Source organism: Thamnophis elegans, chromosome 15 (assembly GCF_009769535.1).
Source record: "Thamnophis elegans isolate rThaEle1 chromosome 15, rThaEle1.pri, whole genome shotgun sequence".
In the NCBI taxonomy this organism is placed as follows: domain Eukaryota; kingdom Metazoa; phylum Chordata; class Lepidosauria; order Squamata; family Colubridae; genus Thamnophis; species Thamnophis elegans.
Genome location: NC_045555.1, coordinates 13514579 through 13530703, shown reverse-complemented (window position 1 = coordinate 13530703; position 16125 = coordinate 13514579). Strand labels below are relative to the sequence as shown.

Here is a 16125-nt window from a genome sequence, read left to right as displayed (position 1 = left end):
TCAGTTTTATAAGAAATTAGATTCCTAATGTTGTCCTAACTTGCCTATGGTTATAGCCCATAATTCTAGTGATTAAATGACATTATCCAGGGTTTTTTTTATTAGAAGCTTAATAACCAGTTTTAGCCTTTCCTTTTAAAAATGATGTATGCCATAAAATTTATACGTAACCATGACGTGGTGGTTCAATGGATAAGATGCTAAGCTTGTCGATCAGAAATGGTCGGCAGTTTGGCGGTTCAAATCCCTAGTGCCGCGTAACAGAGTGAGCTCCCGTTACTTGTCTCAGCTTCTACCAATCTACCAGTTTGAAAGCACGTAAAAAGGCAAGTAGAAAAATAGGAACCACCTTTGGTGGGAAGGTAACAGCATTCCGTGCACCTTCAGCGTTTAATCATGCCAGCCACATGACCACAGAGACATCTTCGGACAGCGCTGGCTCTTCAGCTTTGAAACAGAGATGAACACTGCCCATTAGAGTTGGGAAAGACTTGCACATATGTGCAAGGAGAACCTTTACCTTATGGATATTAAAATAATACCTCCATGACACTTTAGATCATCTATTAGTTAGTTGTGTTCTTTTATTGTGTTTAATTAACTCTTTTATTCTTTCATGTTTCATGTTTTTTGTTGTTTTCAAAAATGCTTTTAAAAAGAAGAGTTCCACTTCCCAGTAATACGAAACACACTGGACGGTGTTGCCCATCACAATTTTAACTGGGACTCCATTTAATGTATCTGAATGAAAGTGGCTCATTATGAGATATTTTGGTGTGTGTGTGTGTGTATGTGTGTGTGTGTGTATATATATATATATATATATATATATATATATATATATATATATATATATATATATATATATATATATATATATATATATGAAGTTATAACGTTTTCCATTTAAAAAAAGGCAAAAATTTGCCTCCTAAAATTTTAACCTCTAATGTTATATTTTCAGTTTTGTTTTTTTGTTTTCTAATTATAAGGGTAACTCTTTTACTCAATAATCAAACTAAGCTCCTATAGCATTTTCATCATTTGAGGGCAACTTTCCAGAACACTGGAAAGGTAGTGCTACTACTGTAGGTAGCGCTTAATTGCTCAAAGATCACCATTTCAGTTGTTGCATGGAGAAGAAAATGACTCATATTTTTCAAATCCAGAATTCATTAGTCTCTCCATCATAACAGAACACACACAGCTAGTCCTCACCTTATGACCACAATTGAGCCCAGCATTTCCATTGCTAAGTGAGACAGTTGCTAAGAGCTTTGCCCTATTGTATGACCTTTCTGGCCACGGTTATTAAGTGAATCACTGCAGTTGTTAAATTAGTAACATGGCGGTAAGTGAATCTGGTTTCCCCATTGACTTTGCTTGTCAGAAGGTCACTGCAAAGGTCATAAATGTGGAACAGTTGCCAAGCATCTGAATTTTGATCAGGTGACCCTGGGGATGCTGCAACAGTCATAAATGTGAAAAATGGTTGTTGTAAGTTGATGACTACCTGTGCTAGTTTTCTATTACAAGTTTGATATCAACATGTGCTGCTAATAAATATGATCAGAAACTTGGGAAGTGATGGGGAAAGTAATGACAAACAAGACCCCATGTTTACCAAATATTTCCTTTCTATGTCCTAGTATTGAAGACATAAAGTCATAATAGGTATAATACTTTTACGCCTCCCTTCTTCTGACAGAAGGAAGCCCTTTAAGCATTCATACAATCATCAGATTGCATAGGAAACCCAAGGTCATGAGGTTAGAACTGTATTGGTGAATAATGCAAGAGGGGAGACTTTAAAATTTTATTTTAAAATATGGAATTACACACTCATACTTCCAATGTATGTATGTCAATGTATGACGCGATGGCTCAGTGGCTAAGACACTGAGCTTGTCGATCAGAAAGGTCGGCAGTTCAGCAGCTCGAATCCCTAGCGCCACGTAACGGAGTGAGCTCCCATTACTTGTCCCAGCTTCTGCCAACCTAGCAGTTTGAAAGAACATTAAAAATGCAAGTAGAAAAATAAGGACCACCTTTGGTGGGAAGGTAACAGCGCTCCATGCACCTTTGGCATTTAGTCATGCTGGCCACATGACCACGGAGATGTCTTCGGACAGCGCTGCCTCTTCAGCTTTGAAATGGAGATGAACACTGCCCTCTAGAGTCGGGAAGGATTAGCATATATGTGCGAGGGGAACCTTTACCTTTTTACTTCCAATGCAGACTAAAAATGACAACTACTCATAACCCTGATTTTATTGTAAACCTTCTTCTGGGGCTGATAAAGCCAACATTTCTATGCAGTTCTCTTCCTAAGAAAGGCATGGATTACAATTTTACGCTCCGAGTAGGGACTGCAGAGTATTTTAAGTTTAACCCTCTCCTATCAGTTAAATTAACCACCGCAACTCTAATGTCCTAAGTGTAATGTTTTATTAAGTCCATTGCAATCACTCTGGGTTTCCTCATTTTGTTGGAGAAGATTCTGAGCCCATCCTCATCCATCCAAAGGAAATACTTTCGTTTTCTGAAAAAAATGTCCAAGGGAATTCACTCCGGAACAATTTTGTCAACCAAAGGGATGTGTCTAGTTTTGCTTTAGGATGAGAAAGCAAAGCTTAGGGAATGTTTTGTTTCTTTGCCTGCTGAAGTATTTATTGACATCTCCATTCTCACAATCCTGCTCCAGCCATCAGCTTACGTTACATTCAGTGTCTGTTTTTTTGTTGTTGGTTTTCTTGTAAGTGCCATCACCTGTCCTTGAGAGCTAAGTTTTGTTTTATGGTTAGCACATGTTTGTCTCTGGTCACGGCTTCACTCACCTCTTGTTTCCCCTCCTCACCCCTTCCTTCTTGCCTTTTGTTTTGTTAACCCCTCCCTGTCTGTCCAGGGCGCTTCAGGTTTAGACGGCAGGCCTGGCCCACCGGTGAGTGTCATTTCTCCGATTCCCTACGTTCCTGTTCCCTGATACTGTGATTTGTCTCCTCTGTCCTGCCATAATCATATTTGTATCACTCTCTTTCCAACGACAGAACAAAAGTAGACTAGAGCAAGGGAAGTTAACCACATTTGATGCTCAACAAAAGTACAGTGCAGTTTCACATACAAACAAGTCCACAAAGTTCCCAGGATTTGGGATAATTGGCCTCTTTATTTTTCTGTGTAATTATATTATGCAAAATATCTATGGGGATTCTCAGTCATCCAGGTCATGGTTGTCCCAAAGGTGCTTTTTCAAAAGGCAGCTGAATTTCCTTTGTTTTTCCTTGAAGACATTTTGCTTCTCATCCAAGAAAATTTTTGAAAAATTGTGCAAAATCCAAGTGAAACCTTTGCATGTAGTCATTGTACATGTGATGTACCTCTGTTGTCCTATTGTCACCTGTCTATTGTCTTCTTTTTTCCCCCTACCCATTAAAATCTTGCTTAAAGCATTTCCACCCATTAGTCTGGGTCAAGAGAATGTGCTGGATATGAGTTGTATGAATGAAAGCAATTCCGTTGCGCTTTCATTTCAAGATGCTTCTTGATGAGCTCCTTGGAGCCTTGACGCTGTTTATAGATTGAAAGGGCTCTTGGAAGTAAAACCATAATCATCTTACTTTGCCAGATGTCAAATTCAAATGTCCTACCTTGGCAAGTGACTTCCATTTCACCTTTTTCTAAATTGGGCAATGATTTTGAATTTTAGTCAGTGGATCTCAAGTAAATTATGGGCTGGTGGCTTAACAACAATTGCTGTTTCAGGACTTTGGGCTTCTAGTTTGGGTATAACCAAATTCACATTGCCAGTTATTTTCAAATAGTTATTCATCTTGCCCCACTTGCTCAAAGACAAAAGTAGATATGAAAAATTATGTGAGCTGAAGAAAAGATTGCTGGAGAAAAAAATACAGGTTTCTTTACTCCATTTTCTTTCTTCGCCCATTAAATTATTATGAAAGCAATATGGTGTTACCTTGTTTATGCAAAAGGTGGTAAAATGCAGGATATGCATGAGGAATTAGCTATTGTATGTAGCTAAAATATATTGGAATTATTGACTATGCTAATGGGGTTAGCTGTCTCAAAATACTTGTCTTGAATTAAAAACTCTTTTTTATTCATCAGTATTTCAATCCAATTGATTAATCCATTTTCTCCCCTCAAAGAATTTTCAGGTTCTTAGAAATGGACAATTCTTTCATACCACTTCACCCAGTCCCTATAATCTTATTTTTTTGAAATTACAAAATACACTTTTATAATTGAATGCATTTGTTGTTGTTTGCTCCTTGGAAGGGAGCTACGGGGAAGAATTTATTAAGTTACATTTAATATTATATAATAATAATATGTATGCAAAGATATCTCAATTGATTGCTTGCCCAATACCCACCCCAAATTTTCATGTCTCTTGTTCTTGAAATTTCTGGTTCCGTTAAGTCAAAAAGTGGTTTTTCTTCACCCTTGCTAACTTTAAAGCCTCCAGTGCAAAACAACTGAGTATAATATGCTACAGTCAGGAGTGGGATTGAACTGGTAGCTCTGACTATCAGCTGGGAGCGAACTGGTTCGCCCTGACAATCAGATGGGGCCACCTGCCCACCCACGCTATTTTCCTGCCTTTATCTTCTCAGCTGATTTGCACAGCAGAGCAAATTGCTGTGCGAATCAGCTGTGTTACTCCTCCGAAGAAACCCAGAAGTGAAGATTTCTTCAAATTGCGCACACAGAAAATTGTGCGATCATCGAACCGGTTGTTAAACTGGGAGGATCCCACCACTGGCTACAGTACATAATATTTGTAACTGTGTATGGGAAAGTCCTTGGAAAACTGAGTCAAGAGGTAGCCTGCAGCTGGATAATGGGAGGAACAAGAGTAGAATGGGACAACTCCCCACAGCCACCTTACCATGGGAAAACTCACTGAAGGACAATTCAACAATTCAGTTGAAGTATTTAAAATAATTAAAACATTATTTTGATTGGTGTCATTTACTTTTCATGTGTCCTTCCTTTTGCATTATTATTTCTGGAATGATTCTATTCCACCATTTCTTTGATACCGTGTTTCCCCGGAAATAAGACAGGGTCTTATTTTCTTTTGACCGCTGATATAAGTGCTTCACCTTATTTTCGGGGAGGTCCTATTATTTTTGAGGTGCAGGAGGCGGCAAGTGTGATCACCTCATGGCTGCTGCTGTGTTGCAATATTTTTGGGGAGGGCTTATTCTGGGGGGGGTTATTTTAGCGCATGCACTCAAAAGACCAATTGGGCTTATTATCCGGGGAAGTGTTATTTTTGGGGAAACAGGGTAGTAGCGTAACTTTTGTCCCATGGTGAGTTGCCCCGGGATGAGTTGGCCATGGTGAGTTGTCCCAGTGCTAGTTGGCCGCAGTGAGTTGACCACACCAAGTTGGCTATGCCATATTGTCCTAGACCCGAAAAAGATGCTCAGCAGAGATTCTCCCTAGTTTCTACAGCTGTAAAGAAGATGGGTGGTGAGGAGAGTAATGTCATTTTAGACTTGCAGTGTTCTACTATTGTACTTTTACAACAAAGTAGAAGTAGCTCTTTTGCCATGTTTCCTGTCTGGGTTATCTAGTAAGGCTGACATCAATCTTGCAAGTCTAAAAGTACATTTCTTTTAGACTCAGTGCATCTCAACACTCTTTCAAGGCATCTCTTCCTTGCCAGGAGCTGTGCTATACATCTGTGAATTGTGTTACGGGGAGAGGGGGGGAGAGTAAAAAGAAAAATTCTACTAAATAAAGGATTATTTATTTCAACAGAGGAACCTTTTTAATATTCTCAGTGAATTCAGAGAAGCCAAAGAGTAGTTAATAAGAAGCTTTCGTTTACCAGGCAAGGGTTTAAACAATCATTCTTCCCAGCTGCAACTTGAAGTGGTACAACCAGGGAAAATGTAATTATTCTGATTTTGCAAACTGATCCAGAAGATGGATCAAGCTACCAAAATCCAATTTAAATTTAAGAATGCTTGACTATTAAAAAAAAACTAAAAACAACAACCTGTGAGCTAGCAACAGAGTGTTCCCATTGGGTGTTCCCTCTTTCCTGCTCTAGTGAAGTAGTACAAAATTAGCACCTGGTGAATATAAGACTTGAGCCTGAATGAGTCCTCCATGTAGTGCTGGCTCTGTTAATATAATTGCATTATGTTTTCAGTATGGTGATCTATCGATCTGCAAGATGAATTTCTTAGAAAAAAAATTGGTTAAAAATTTCCCTGTCTATCACCCAACTCAATTTTTCATAAAATTTAAAACTATCATCGGTGACATATTTCAGCTTTGTTGGCAATTGAAGCTGAAAGGATTAAATGTTTCATCTCATTAACTAAAGGTCTGTCATTTGCTACCTTTACTCCTAATCACTCAGACAAGAATCCTATATTTATATATACCGTATTTTTCAGAGTATAAGACGCTCCGAAGTATAAGATGCACCTAGCTTTTGGGGAGAAAAACAGGGGGAGGGAATCTGCTTCTGCCTCCCAGCAATTTGCCTCCTTGTAAAAAACAGCAAACTGTACAGAAAATTATACACTGTTTGTAGTGTTACATTTGGGTGGAACGGGTGGAAACTAATCAAGGAGAGAAGCAACTTAGAACTGAGTTCTAAGAACTGAGGAGAAATTTCCTGACAATTAGAACAATTAATCAGTGGAACAGCTTGCCTCCAGAAGTTGTGAATGCCCCAACACTGGAAGTCTTTAAGAAGATGGATAGCCATTTGTCTAAAACGGTATAGGGTTTCCTGCCTAGGCAGGGGGTTGGACTAGAAGACCTCCAAGGTCCCTTCCAACTCTGCTATTGTATTGTGTTGTATTGTATTTCAGACTATACTTGTACAGATGCTGTTAAAATCGATGTGCTTTCTGGAAGTATAGTTATTTTCTGCTATTTAAAAGAAGATACAATAGCACTGGGCCTCTTCAGATCAAGCATTTATTTTAAAAAGCTTCTTCGTTTTGTTAAGCTGTCTAGAACAATAATAAAGCTGCAAAGAGGTAGATTGCTGGGAGGCAGAGGCCAAAGGGTGGGAGCCGGTGTGGGGGCTACATTCAGTGTATAAGATGCACCCAAATTTTTGCCCTCTTTTAGGGGGGAAAAAGGTGTGTTTTATACTCCAAAAAATATGGTAACTAACTAATACCCAGCATTGCCCAGGTATTTATTTATAGGGGGGTAATGTCCAGACCAAACGTAATTTCTAATGTTGGATTTTCTGACTTACTAGGGGTACTCTCTTGTAGAGTACTGTGAGGCCATTACCATGGCAACTTTACTGCACTGTACAGTAGAAGACATTTTATAGCAGTACAGTAGAAGCCATTTAAAGGCACAACAGGCTGTATCTTAACAGAACTCACACCCCGAGGGGTGTTATGGGTGTCTTACCACCACAGTATTTGCCTCCAGACAGTAAGTCATCTGTGTACCAAGTTTGGTTGAAATTGCTCAAGGCATTCCAGAGTTATGCTGGAACATACACAGACACACAGCCATTTTTATATAGAGAGATCTTCTTCAACTCCAAAAGTTGTCATGTTTTACGTGAATAGCTTCCATCCTTTTCTTAGTTCTTCTTCTGTTGAGGAATCATCATCTTGTCCTGCTTGAAATACGTTTGAATAATGGGCTTCATGTATTTATTTTTACCCAAAAAATTCAGGGTACTCCAGGACCAGCAGGTGTCCCAGGACCAGCAGGACCGAAAGGAGAGAGGGTGAGAAATATTTTGTAAACAAATAGCAAAATAAAATAAATAAAAAGGACACTAATGCCATGCTTAAAATAATGATCCTGCATAATCCTTACAATCACCAGAATTGACTAATAACGGGAATGTTAATTTACTATTCTCTGTTATCATTTCAGAGATAACTACAGGTTATGATTTTTTTAAAAAAACCTAATAAATCAAGATAGCTTTCATGGTGATCTGATCAAAGCTCCCTTCATTTTTATTCATGTCACACATAAAAACACGTGGTCATCTTGAATTTGGGGGCCAAATCCTTAGAAATCCCAATCCTGTTTATTGAATAAGGATTGAAAGATGTTGTCTCCAAGCCCATCGTAGTTGGCAAGATGGGATATAATCAGAGCTGGTATTCAGCCAGTTCGGACCGGTTTGCCTGAACCAGTAGCAGCAAACTGCAGGTGAACCCGCCCTGGCTCCAAATTGTCCTGTGTAGCCTCATTTTCGATGCTGTGCACATGTGTGCATGCCATGTGTGTGAGCAACATGTGTGTGAGCAACATGTGATACGAGTGTGCACATGTGCGCTCTCACAGTTGTGAACTGATGGCAAACCGAAGTGAATCCCTCCACTGGATCGAATGAAAACAGAAATAAGAAAGTAAAGACATTAGTAAGCAGGGGTTTTGAACTCATCAATCAGCAACTGATATTCACTGTTGTGCTTCCTTTTTGCTATGTAGCTGGGTATGTTCTGAGGCAATGTATGGAGTCAATATTCAGAGAAGGAATTAATAAATTGCAACTTAATCCAGATGAGGACAGAAGTGCTCAAGAAATAGTTTTTTTAGTCTATGCTACCTGGAGTGTTCTATCTCAAACAGATTTATCATGTGTGAATAATTTGGGATGGAGTTTAATCCTTTAGAGGACAGCTGTGTTCAGAGATATTACACACATGTTAATGATACTGAGGCACGGGCTCTAAGCGTGTGCACATTTGAACAAAAATAGGTCTGTGCATGCGCAAAATGTTAAAAAAAGAAAAAAAAGTACATTTGTGCAATTACAATTATTATGTGCATGCGCAGAACCGAAAATCAAGATGGTAGCCCTGTAGGAGAACCACTCACACAAATGGAGCTGCGTGCACACTTGTCCACCGCTTACACAGAATCATCCCCCCTCCCCCCAGTCCTCTAAGTCAGAAAGGTTGGAAAACTCTGCTTTAGGTAATCTGGACCCATGCCATAGAAGAGGGGAAGAAAACACCTCCTGGGAAATGGGTGGCTGAAGAGTAATAAGTTGTGAGAATGGAGAAGAAAGCAGTCTTGGCTAGTCAGATACAGAAAGTAGAAATATTCTGTATAATACTGTTGGAAGAAATGTCCTTCAGGGTTCAGTTCCAATTGGGGGGAAAGAGACTGGAAACATGGAGGCTGCTTGGAAAGATCATTTAATGGTGGACAGGATCACATGCCTTGAATTCCTGAACAGAAAGGGGGAGGTCACATGCTTCCAGATGTTGGGTGAAAAAGAAAAAGAGACTGAGATGCTGAAAGTTCATGATTTTATGCCCTCTCTGGGCTTTAACCTGAGCTTATATTCTAATTGGTTGTCAGACTCCCATGGAGCCATGCAGGGGCAACTCTGTAGGCTGTAAGTCCACGTTTGGTTGAGCATTGCTTCTTCCCAGGTGCCCTGTGGTGAGATGGGTAAAGGTCTAATACTATCATGCCTTAATCCCATCATCCTGGAACTGAAGGGGGCAGATCTTTCTTATGGAGAATAGACTGGCTCAGGCCTTTAAATGCCCCATTGACAAAGGTGAGAGGCTATTAAGAGTGAGTCTGCTTCCTGACTAAAAACATGTTTCTCCATGCTTTGAATTGCACCCGAAAGCAAACTGGCAGCCAGGGCATCTCGCAAAGCAATGGTATTACATGAACCAACCTTGGGGGCCCAAGAATTACCCATGCCGCTCTACTCGGCACCAGCTGTAGCTTCCAAATGCTCTTCAAGGGTATTCCCATGTAAAGTCTGTTGCAATAGTCCTAGTGCGAGATGACAAGGGCTTGAATGATTGAATGCAGGGACTCCTGACACAGGAGAAGGCACAACTGGTGCACACTTTGAAGCTGTGTAAAGGTTCTCCTAGCCACAACTGCCACCTGCTCTCTGAGCAGGAGCTTCAAGTCCACGAGAACTCTCAAATTGTGGACAGAATCGGGGTGGGTTCCGGTTTCTGTTACTGACGGTGTGCTCGGGGGGGACGGACTTGATGTATTCTTGATGCGTGCTATCTGAGCATGCACAGAAGTTAAAAATTGGCACCGCTGATAGAACAGGTTCGGGGGCATGTCCGGCCAAGTTACTACCTACTCAACCGAACCAGTCTGAACCAGTAGGAACCCACCTCTGGACCGAATCCATCAGGGGTAGTACCACCCCATCCAGAACTAAAAAAGTCAATGTCATGGATCTTGGGGCTCTGTGTACCCAACGCCATTTGGCTTGCCATGGTTCAGTCGAAATCTGTTGTGTCCCCCCCACCCCCATTCAGCCCTCTATGACTTTCCAGAACCACAAAGACTCTGATATTTATAGTCAAAACTCCTATAATTGTCCCAGTTTCCAAGCTGCTGTTTTTCACCTGGCTCCAGTTAGTACAACTCACAGTTATTAAAAATTAATTTATGAATAGTTGAACCCTCGCTGATGATGAGATAACAGTACTCTCTGTCTAGTACTCATAATTATTTCGGTCTTCCTAATTCTCTTTCAGGGAAATAAGGGAGATTCTGGTTCTACAGGACCGATAGGATCAGCAGGCCTTCCCGTAAGTATAGAGCCAATATTTCTCTCACAGGATTTTTCATTTTGTGTCAATTACCTCCTATTGGGATGTCTTTTTGAACATGCTAGAGCAGCAGAGGTGGTATTCAGCAGGTTCTGCCCAATTATGGAGAACCGGTAATGGAAATTTTGAGTAGTTCTGAGAACCAGTAAATATCACCTCTGACTGGCCCCGCCCCATCTATTCCCAAGTCCCAGCTGATCAGGAGGGAATGGGGATTTTGCAGTATCCTTCCCCTGGAGCGGGGAGGGAATGAGATTTTACAGTATTCTTCCCCTGGAATGGGGAAGGAATGGGGATTTTGCAGTATCCCCTGGAGTGGGGAGGGAATGGGGATTTTGCAGTATCCTTCCCCTGGAGCGGGGAGGGAATGAGATTTACAGTATCCTTTCCTTGGAGTGAGGAGGGAACGAGATTTTATAGTATCCTTTCCCTGGAGTGAGGAGCGAATGGAGATTTTGCAGTATCCTTCCCTTGGAGAGAGATTTGAATAGAGATTTTACAATATCCTTCCCCTGCCACTAAGCCACGCACACCAGTGGTGGGTTCCTACCAGTTCAGGTGAACCTGTAGTGGTTTGGTGGCCTGGGTCACTGGAATTGGCAGCGACCCAGGCCTGCCACACCCCTGAACTGGTTCTCATCTTGTTTTTCGCTTCTGCATCTGCAGAACATTTTTTTTTGCACTTCACATGCGTGCCTGGCTTGCATCAAGTGCACGCAGCATGCACATGAGCAAACTGGCAGTAGCGCCTGCTGGAACCCACCCCTGACACACACCAATGCATGCCATGCCCACCAAGCCACACCCATTCCACCACTGTAGAGCAGGATGCTGGCTGGGGAATTCTGGGAGTTGAAATCCACACAGCTTAAAGTTGCCAAGGTTGAAGATCACTATACTAGAAGCTTTAAATGCTTTCCCTACAAACAGTAACAATGTTCTGCTTTATTTGCTAAGAAATGGTAAGACTCAAAAATAAACATTTCCTTGCCAATCTGCTTTTATTTAAATTCAGAGGTGGGAAAAATGTTCATGCAGATAAATCAGTGGTGGGTTACGTCCTGTACGCCCTAGTTTTGGCATACTGGTGCCTGCTGGGAGCACCAGGTACCATTCCGGTATGGTGCTCCAGAAGGCCCACCCGCCCGCCCGTGCTCCTTACCAGTATTTGTGCTCTTCGGGGCTTCTGCGTACACGCACGGAGCATACGGCGCCTGCATAATGCTTCGTCGAGCAGCTTGAACAACGTGGAGGCGTCACAGGTGGTAAGTAAGCATGTGCACACTGCGCATGTGCTGTGCACGTTCATGTGGTGGACTCTGGGCCCTGTTGCACCATCCTGGTTGCAACATGATACGGAACGTACCACTGAGATAAACCCACAAGGTGAGAAATCAAAATTAGAGAAGGATCCTGTTTGGAGTTCTAGGGCAGAATATCTGGGAAAATATAGATTATTAGGGGGTACATTTTCTGGATCTCCACAACAATTACAGGTTTGAGGCAAATGGACTATGAGTCTAATTCTGCATATCTTGAACATAAAATATTTGTAAAAATATATTGTAGGGCTTCCAAGGACCACCAGGTGAAAAAGGAAATCGGGTAAGTCTTCAATTAAGCTTGTTTATATACTATGGTCTTTAAAAATGGTAGAATGATTAATTTTTATGGCATAGAATAGATAACATTCTAATAAGCTGCGTAGGTTTTTGTGATTTTTGACAACAATACTGTTTGGTTAAAACAAATAAAAAGTTTGGAATAAGTATTATGAATGCCTTTGTTAAACTTAAAATTAACTTGCAATAAACATTTGTTGGCTAATTAGACGTATAACCTGCCTTGGTTCACTTTGATCCCATTGACATCACGTATTAATCATTCTACTTCTAGTTATGTTCCATAATTTCTTCTAGATATAAATACAGCCTGTAATATCAGAATGGCTCTGTGCTAAGTAACCTAGCAACACCCTGGTGTTTTTTTAGTTGGTTTTTAATTTGTATAGAATTTGAAAACACAACATCCAGTCTTTGTTAATTATAGTTTGGGTTTTGTTCCAGCAAATTGGTTGACTAATGAGACTTTGGGTCGAATCAGATAAACCGCCGTCCAGCTGGATGATGAATCTGGAAAGAAAGAATATGTTTAATTGGACTAAGCTACTGGGAGAAATTAGACTTGCTTTAGCTATGGCTCATAATGCAAGGAGGGAAAAATGCAAGGACATTTACTAGGATCAGAAATCCAGATTGTGGCCTGTGTGGGTGGTATGTTTACCAACTAATTACTGTTTCCCTGAAAATAAGACAGGGTCTTATTTTCTTTTGACCACCGAAATAAGCGCTTGGCCTTACTTTCAGGGAGGTCTTATTATTTTTGAGGTGCAGGAGGTGGTGAGCATGATCACCTCATGGCTGCTGCTGTGTTGCAATATTTTCGTGGAGGGTTTATTTTAGCGCATGCTCTCAAAAGCCCGATTGGGCTTATTATCCAGGGAGGTCTTATTTTCAGGGAAACAGGATAGATAGAAGGGTTTGAATTATTAGACCAAACATCTACTATGCAGAAATAGTCACTTAGTCAGTTAATATTGAAAACATGTCCCTAGTCTTTTTTACATGTTAAAAAGCCCAATGCTTAGTACACATCCATTTTTTTTCACACACAAAAAGGCAATCTAGCTTCCCAGAAATAGAGACATTGTCCTGGAAATGTAGGAGTAGTCTAATTCTGCACTCATCATGCTGGACTGGTTCAGTATTTGTGAAAGCTGCATGAAAAGCTGGTGGGAAAAAAAAATCCAGATAGTTCAAGTCCCTTAATTAGACATTAGTGCTCTCTCCTTCATGGTGGTTTTATTCAAGTTCTACTGGGTAGAAAACAACCAGAAAGAACCAGCAAAGGAGGGAGAGAGATCCACCAGCAGGTTCTAATTCATCATCTTCTTTTAATGACCCCATAATCCCTTGTGGGGAGGAGTCTGGGCCATTGAATGGAGCTAGTAGAGTGTTTACTGCCCAGATGTCCTTTCTGTCGCCAATGTGGAGTTTTGTTCAGCAGATATATTCTCATTGCGCCCAGAGAGAGAGAAATATCTGCCTCTACCTAAGATCGAACTCACAGCCTCCTGATTGTGAGGTGAGAGCGCCACTTCTAGGCCACAGTAGCAGGTTTAATTCTTACCCCAAATTGCCTTGCTTGCAAGCTGGGCATTTCTTTTCTGCAGTTCCAGCCCATTGTTACCTCTGAAGGATCCAATAATCTCTTAACACCACACAGTTGAAAGGGTATGGTCCACATAATAAGTGGTAGGGAGAGCAGAATGTTCTTGGAGCAAACCAACTGAAAAAATATCAATGCTTAAGCTATCTGTTCAAGTGGAATTTGTTGATTCAATTTGTTCTTTTTCTTCTCCTGTCTACTTGTGTGTTTGCGCGTGTGTCTTTTCCTTGCTTCCACAGGTCCCCCTTATCCCTTCCTGCTCTTCTGCCTTTTCTCCTGAGTCCTTCTTCCTCTTCCTGCGCAACCCATTCTGCATTTCCTCCTGGATTATCCTTCCTCCATGCCAGCGTTTGATCCTGGGTGACCTCTCCTTTCCCATCCATTTATTTTTCTCCCTCCTGCCAGCTAATTGTTTCAATCCCGTTCATTTCACCCCCTCCAAAATTAAAAACAAGAGTGGGAAAATCTACTTCAACCTAATTTTATGTTGTCATCTAATCCTTACACCAAATACTAAATGAAATTTCCTTCCCGGCAGTCCCACTTACATTGTATATCCACAAGCACGCTATCAAAAACTTGCATATGTTACTGGCATTCTAAATTGGTCTAGGAAGGGAATATCATTCTCTTCCTAAATATTGGTCCTTGGCTTGATGTTGGCTCTGTTCAAAATAGACTGACCTCAGAGACATTGAAGGTGATTTTTCAGCTTTATACAGGAAGTTGGCGTCAGGCCCACAGTCTATTTTTATCCCATTGAGGTTCAACTTCAAGAAGTTAAATAGGACACCACGGATTTAAATTGCTTTGCTAACTTACCTCTCCTGTGAAATCAAAATCACAATAGGCCCTGGCTTCCCATCAGTTTAAAAACTGATATTTTGAACTTTTTAAAATAACAGTTCAGCGCTAACATTAGCTTGCATTCTTTTCAGGAAGTCGACTTTAAAAATGCCTTTTATGTTTCTTCTTGGAAAAAAAAATGGGGCTAATATTAGTCATTGATCTGTCCAATTATAATTGGTCCATACTAAGGAGTGAAATCAATTTACCTTTGCTAGCGGTTTGGGTAAACTGGTCCAAACCGGTAGCATTTAACCCCTAGTCCATATCGAATATACACAAATCAGATTGTGGGGTATTTAAATGTCTCAGTTAAAGGGCCATCCATCCATATTATGTTAGCAGGAAATTATACCTGCATAGTATTTGGTGTCCCCATTGGCAGTCTCCATCATGTCAAGAATGAAATGGCACAATTCACCGCAGCCCACTCACTGCGGCCATCTTGCCACAGCCATCTCACCATGTCCAACCATCTGTGGCAATCTCGGCACAGCCATTTTGCCATAGCCAACTTGCCAAAGGACAATTAGCCATGGACAATGCCAGGTGGGATAACTCAAGGTGATAAAATGTTATCTTCTAGTGTTTCTTCAACATTATTCACATTTTTGTCAATGGAAATAATGTCAAAGGAACAGTCACAGATAACATTTATCATGTTGAGTTATCCCGCTTGGAATTGTCCGCAGTGAGTTGTCCCTCAGCGAGTTGGCTGTGCCGCGTTGCCCCACTACCAGTGGACCACGGCAAGATGCCCATGGCAAGTTGGCCCTGGTGAGTTGACTACAGCAAGTTGTCCTAGACCCTGTCAAGAAGGTGCTGGTAAAAGCAGTGTTCTTTACAGTATGTGGGACATGTTAAGGAAAGGGATTGATGGATTCTCTTCCTGCAAGAAACTAATCAGCTGATGAAAAAATGTCATACACACATATAGAATCATACGGCTGGGAGAGACCTTGGAGGTCTTTTAGTCCAACCCCACCCAAGGCAGAAGTCCCAAGGTAGGCAAATTGCTGAGGGGGGATTATCCAGGGGTGGCATTCAGCCAGTTCAGGCTGTTTGGATGAACCAGATGCTAATTTTACATCTGGTTCACCAAACCAGTAGTTGAAAGGACTGACTGGCCCTGCCCACCCTGCTCTTCCCCTCCCAGAAGTCTCCGCATGGCCTATTTTGGATGCCAGGTAAGTTCATTGCCCTATACGGAAGCTCTGGGAGGGTGAAAAACGGGTGTCCCAGAAGTTCTAGAAGTCCAGAAACAGCCCCATGTCCGGCCTCCAGAAGGCCTCTAGAAGGCCTCCAAAGCCTGGGGAGGCCGTTTTTGCCCTCCCGGGTGCTCAGGAAAAGCCCCAGGAGCCATGGTGCAGGAAGCCAAGTAGGCCACGCTCATCATGGCCACGCCCACCCAGCAACCGGGCAGAGAACTGGTTGCTAACATTTTTCAATCCCACCGCTGATCTGT

The 16125-nt window shown here is 41.4% G+C and overlaps 1 protein-coding gene across 1 annotated transcript in view; it reads left to right on the top strand.

The window, feature by feature from the left end:
• The window catches only part of COL13A1 (collagen type XIII alpha 1 chain), a 225993-nt gene that overhangs the window by 200056 nt on the left and 9812 nt on the right, over positions 1-16125 (top strand). Inside the window, exons 32-35 of the mRNA XM_032232350.1 lie at positions 2906-2941; positions 7697-7750; positions 10512-10565; positions 12156-12191. Coding sequence (XP_032088241.1) covers positions 2906-2941; positions 7697-7750; positions 10512-10565; positions 12156-12191 — 180 coding nt within the window. The remainder of the gene's footprint in view (positions 1-2905; positions 2942-7696; positions 7751-10511; positions 10566-12155; positions 12192-16125) is intronic.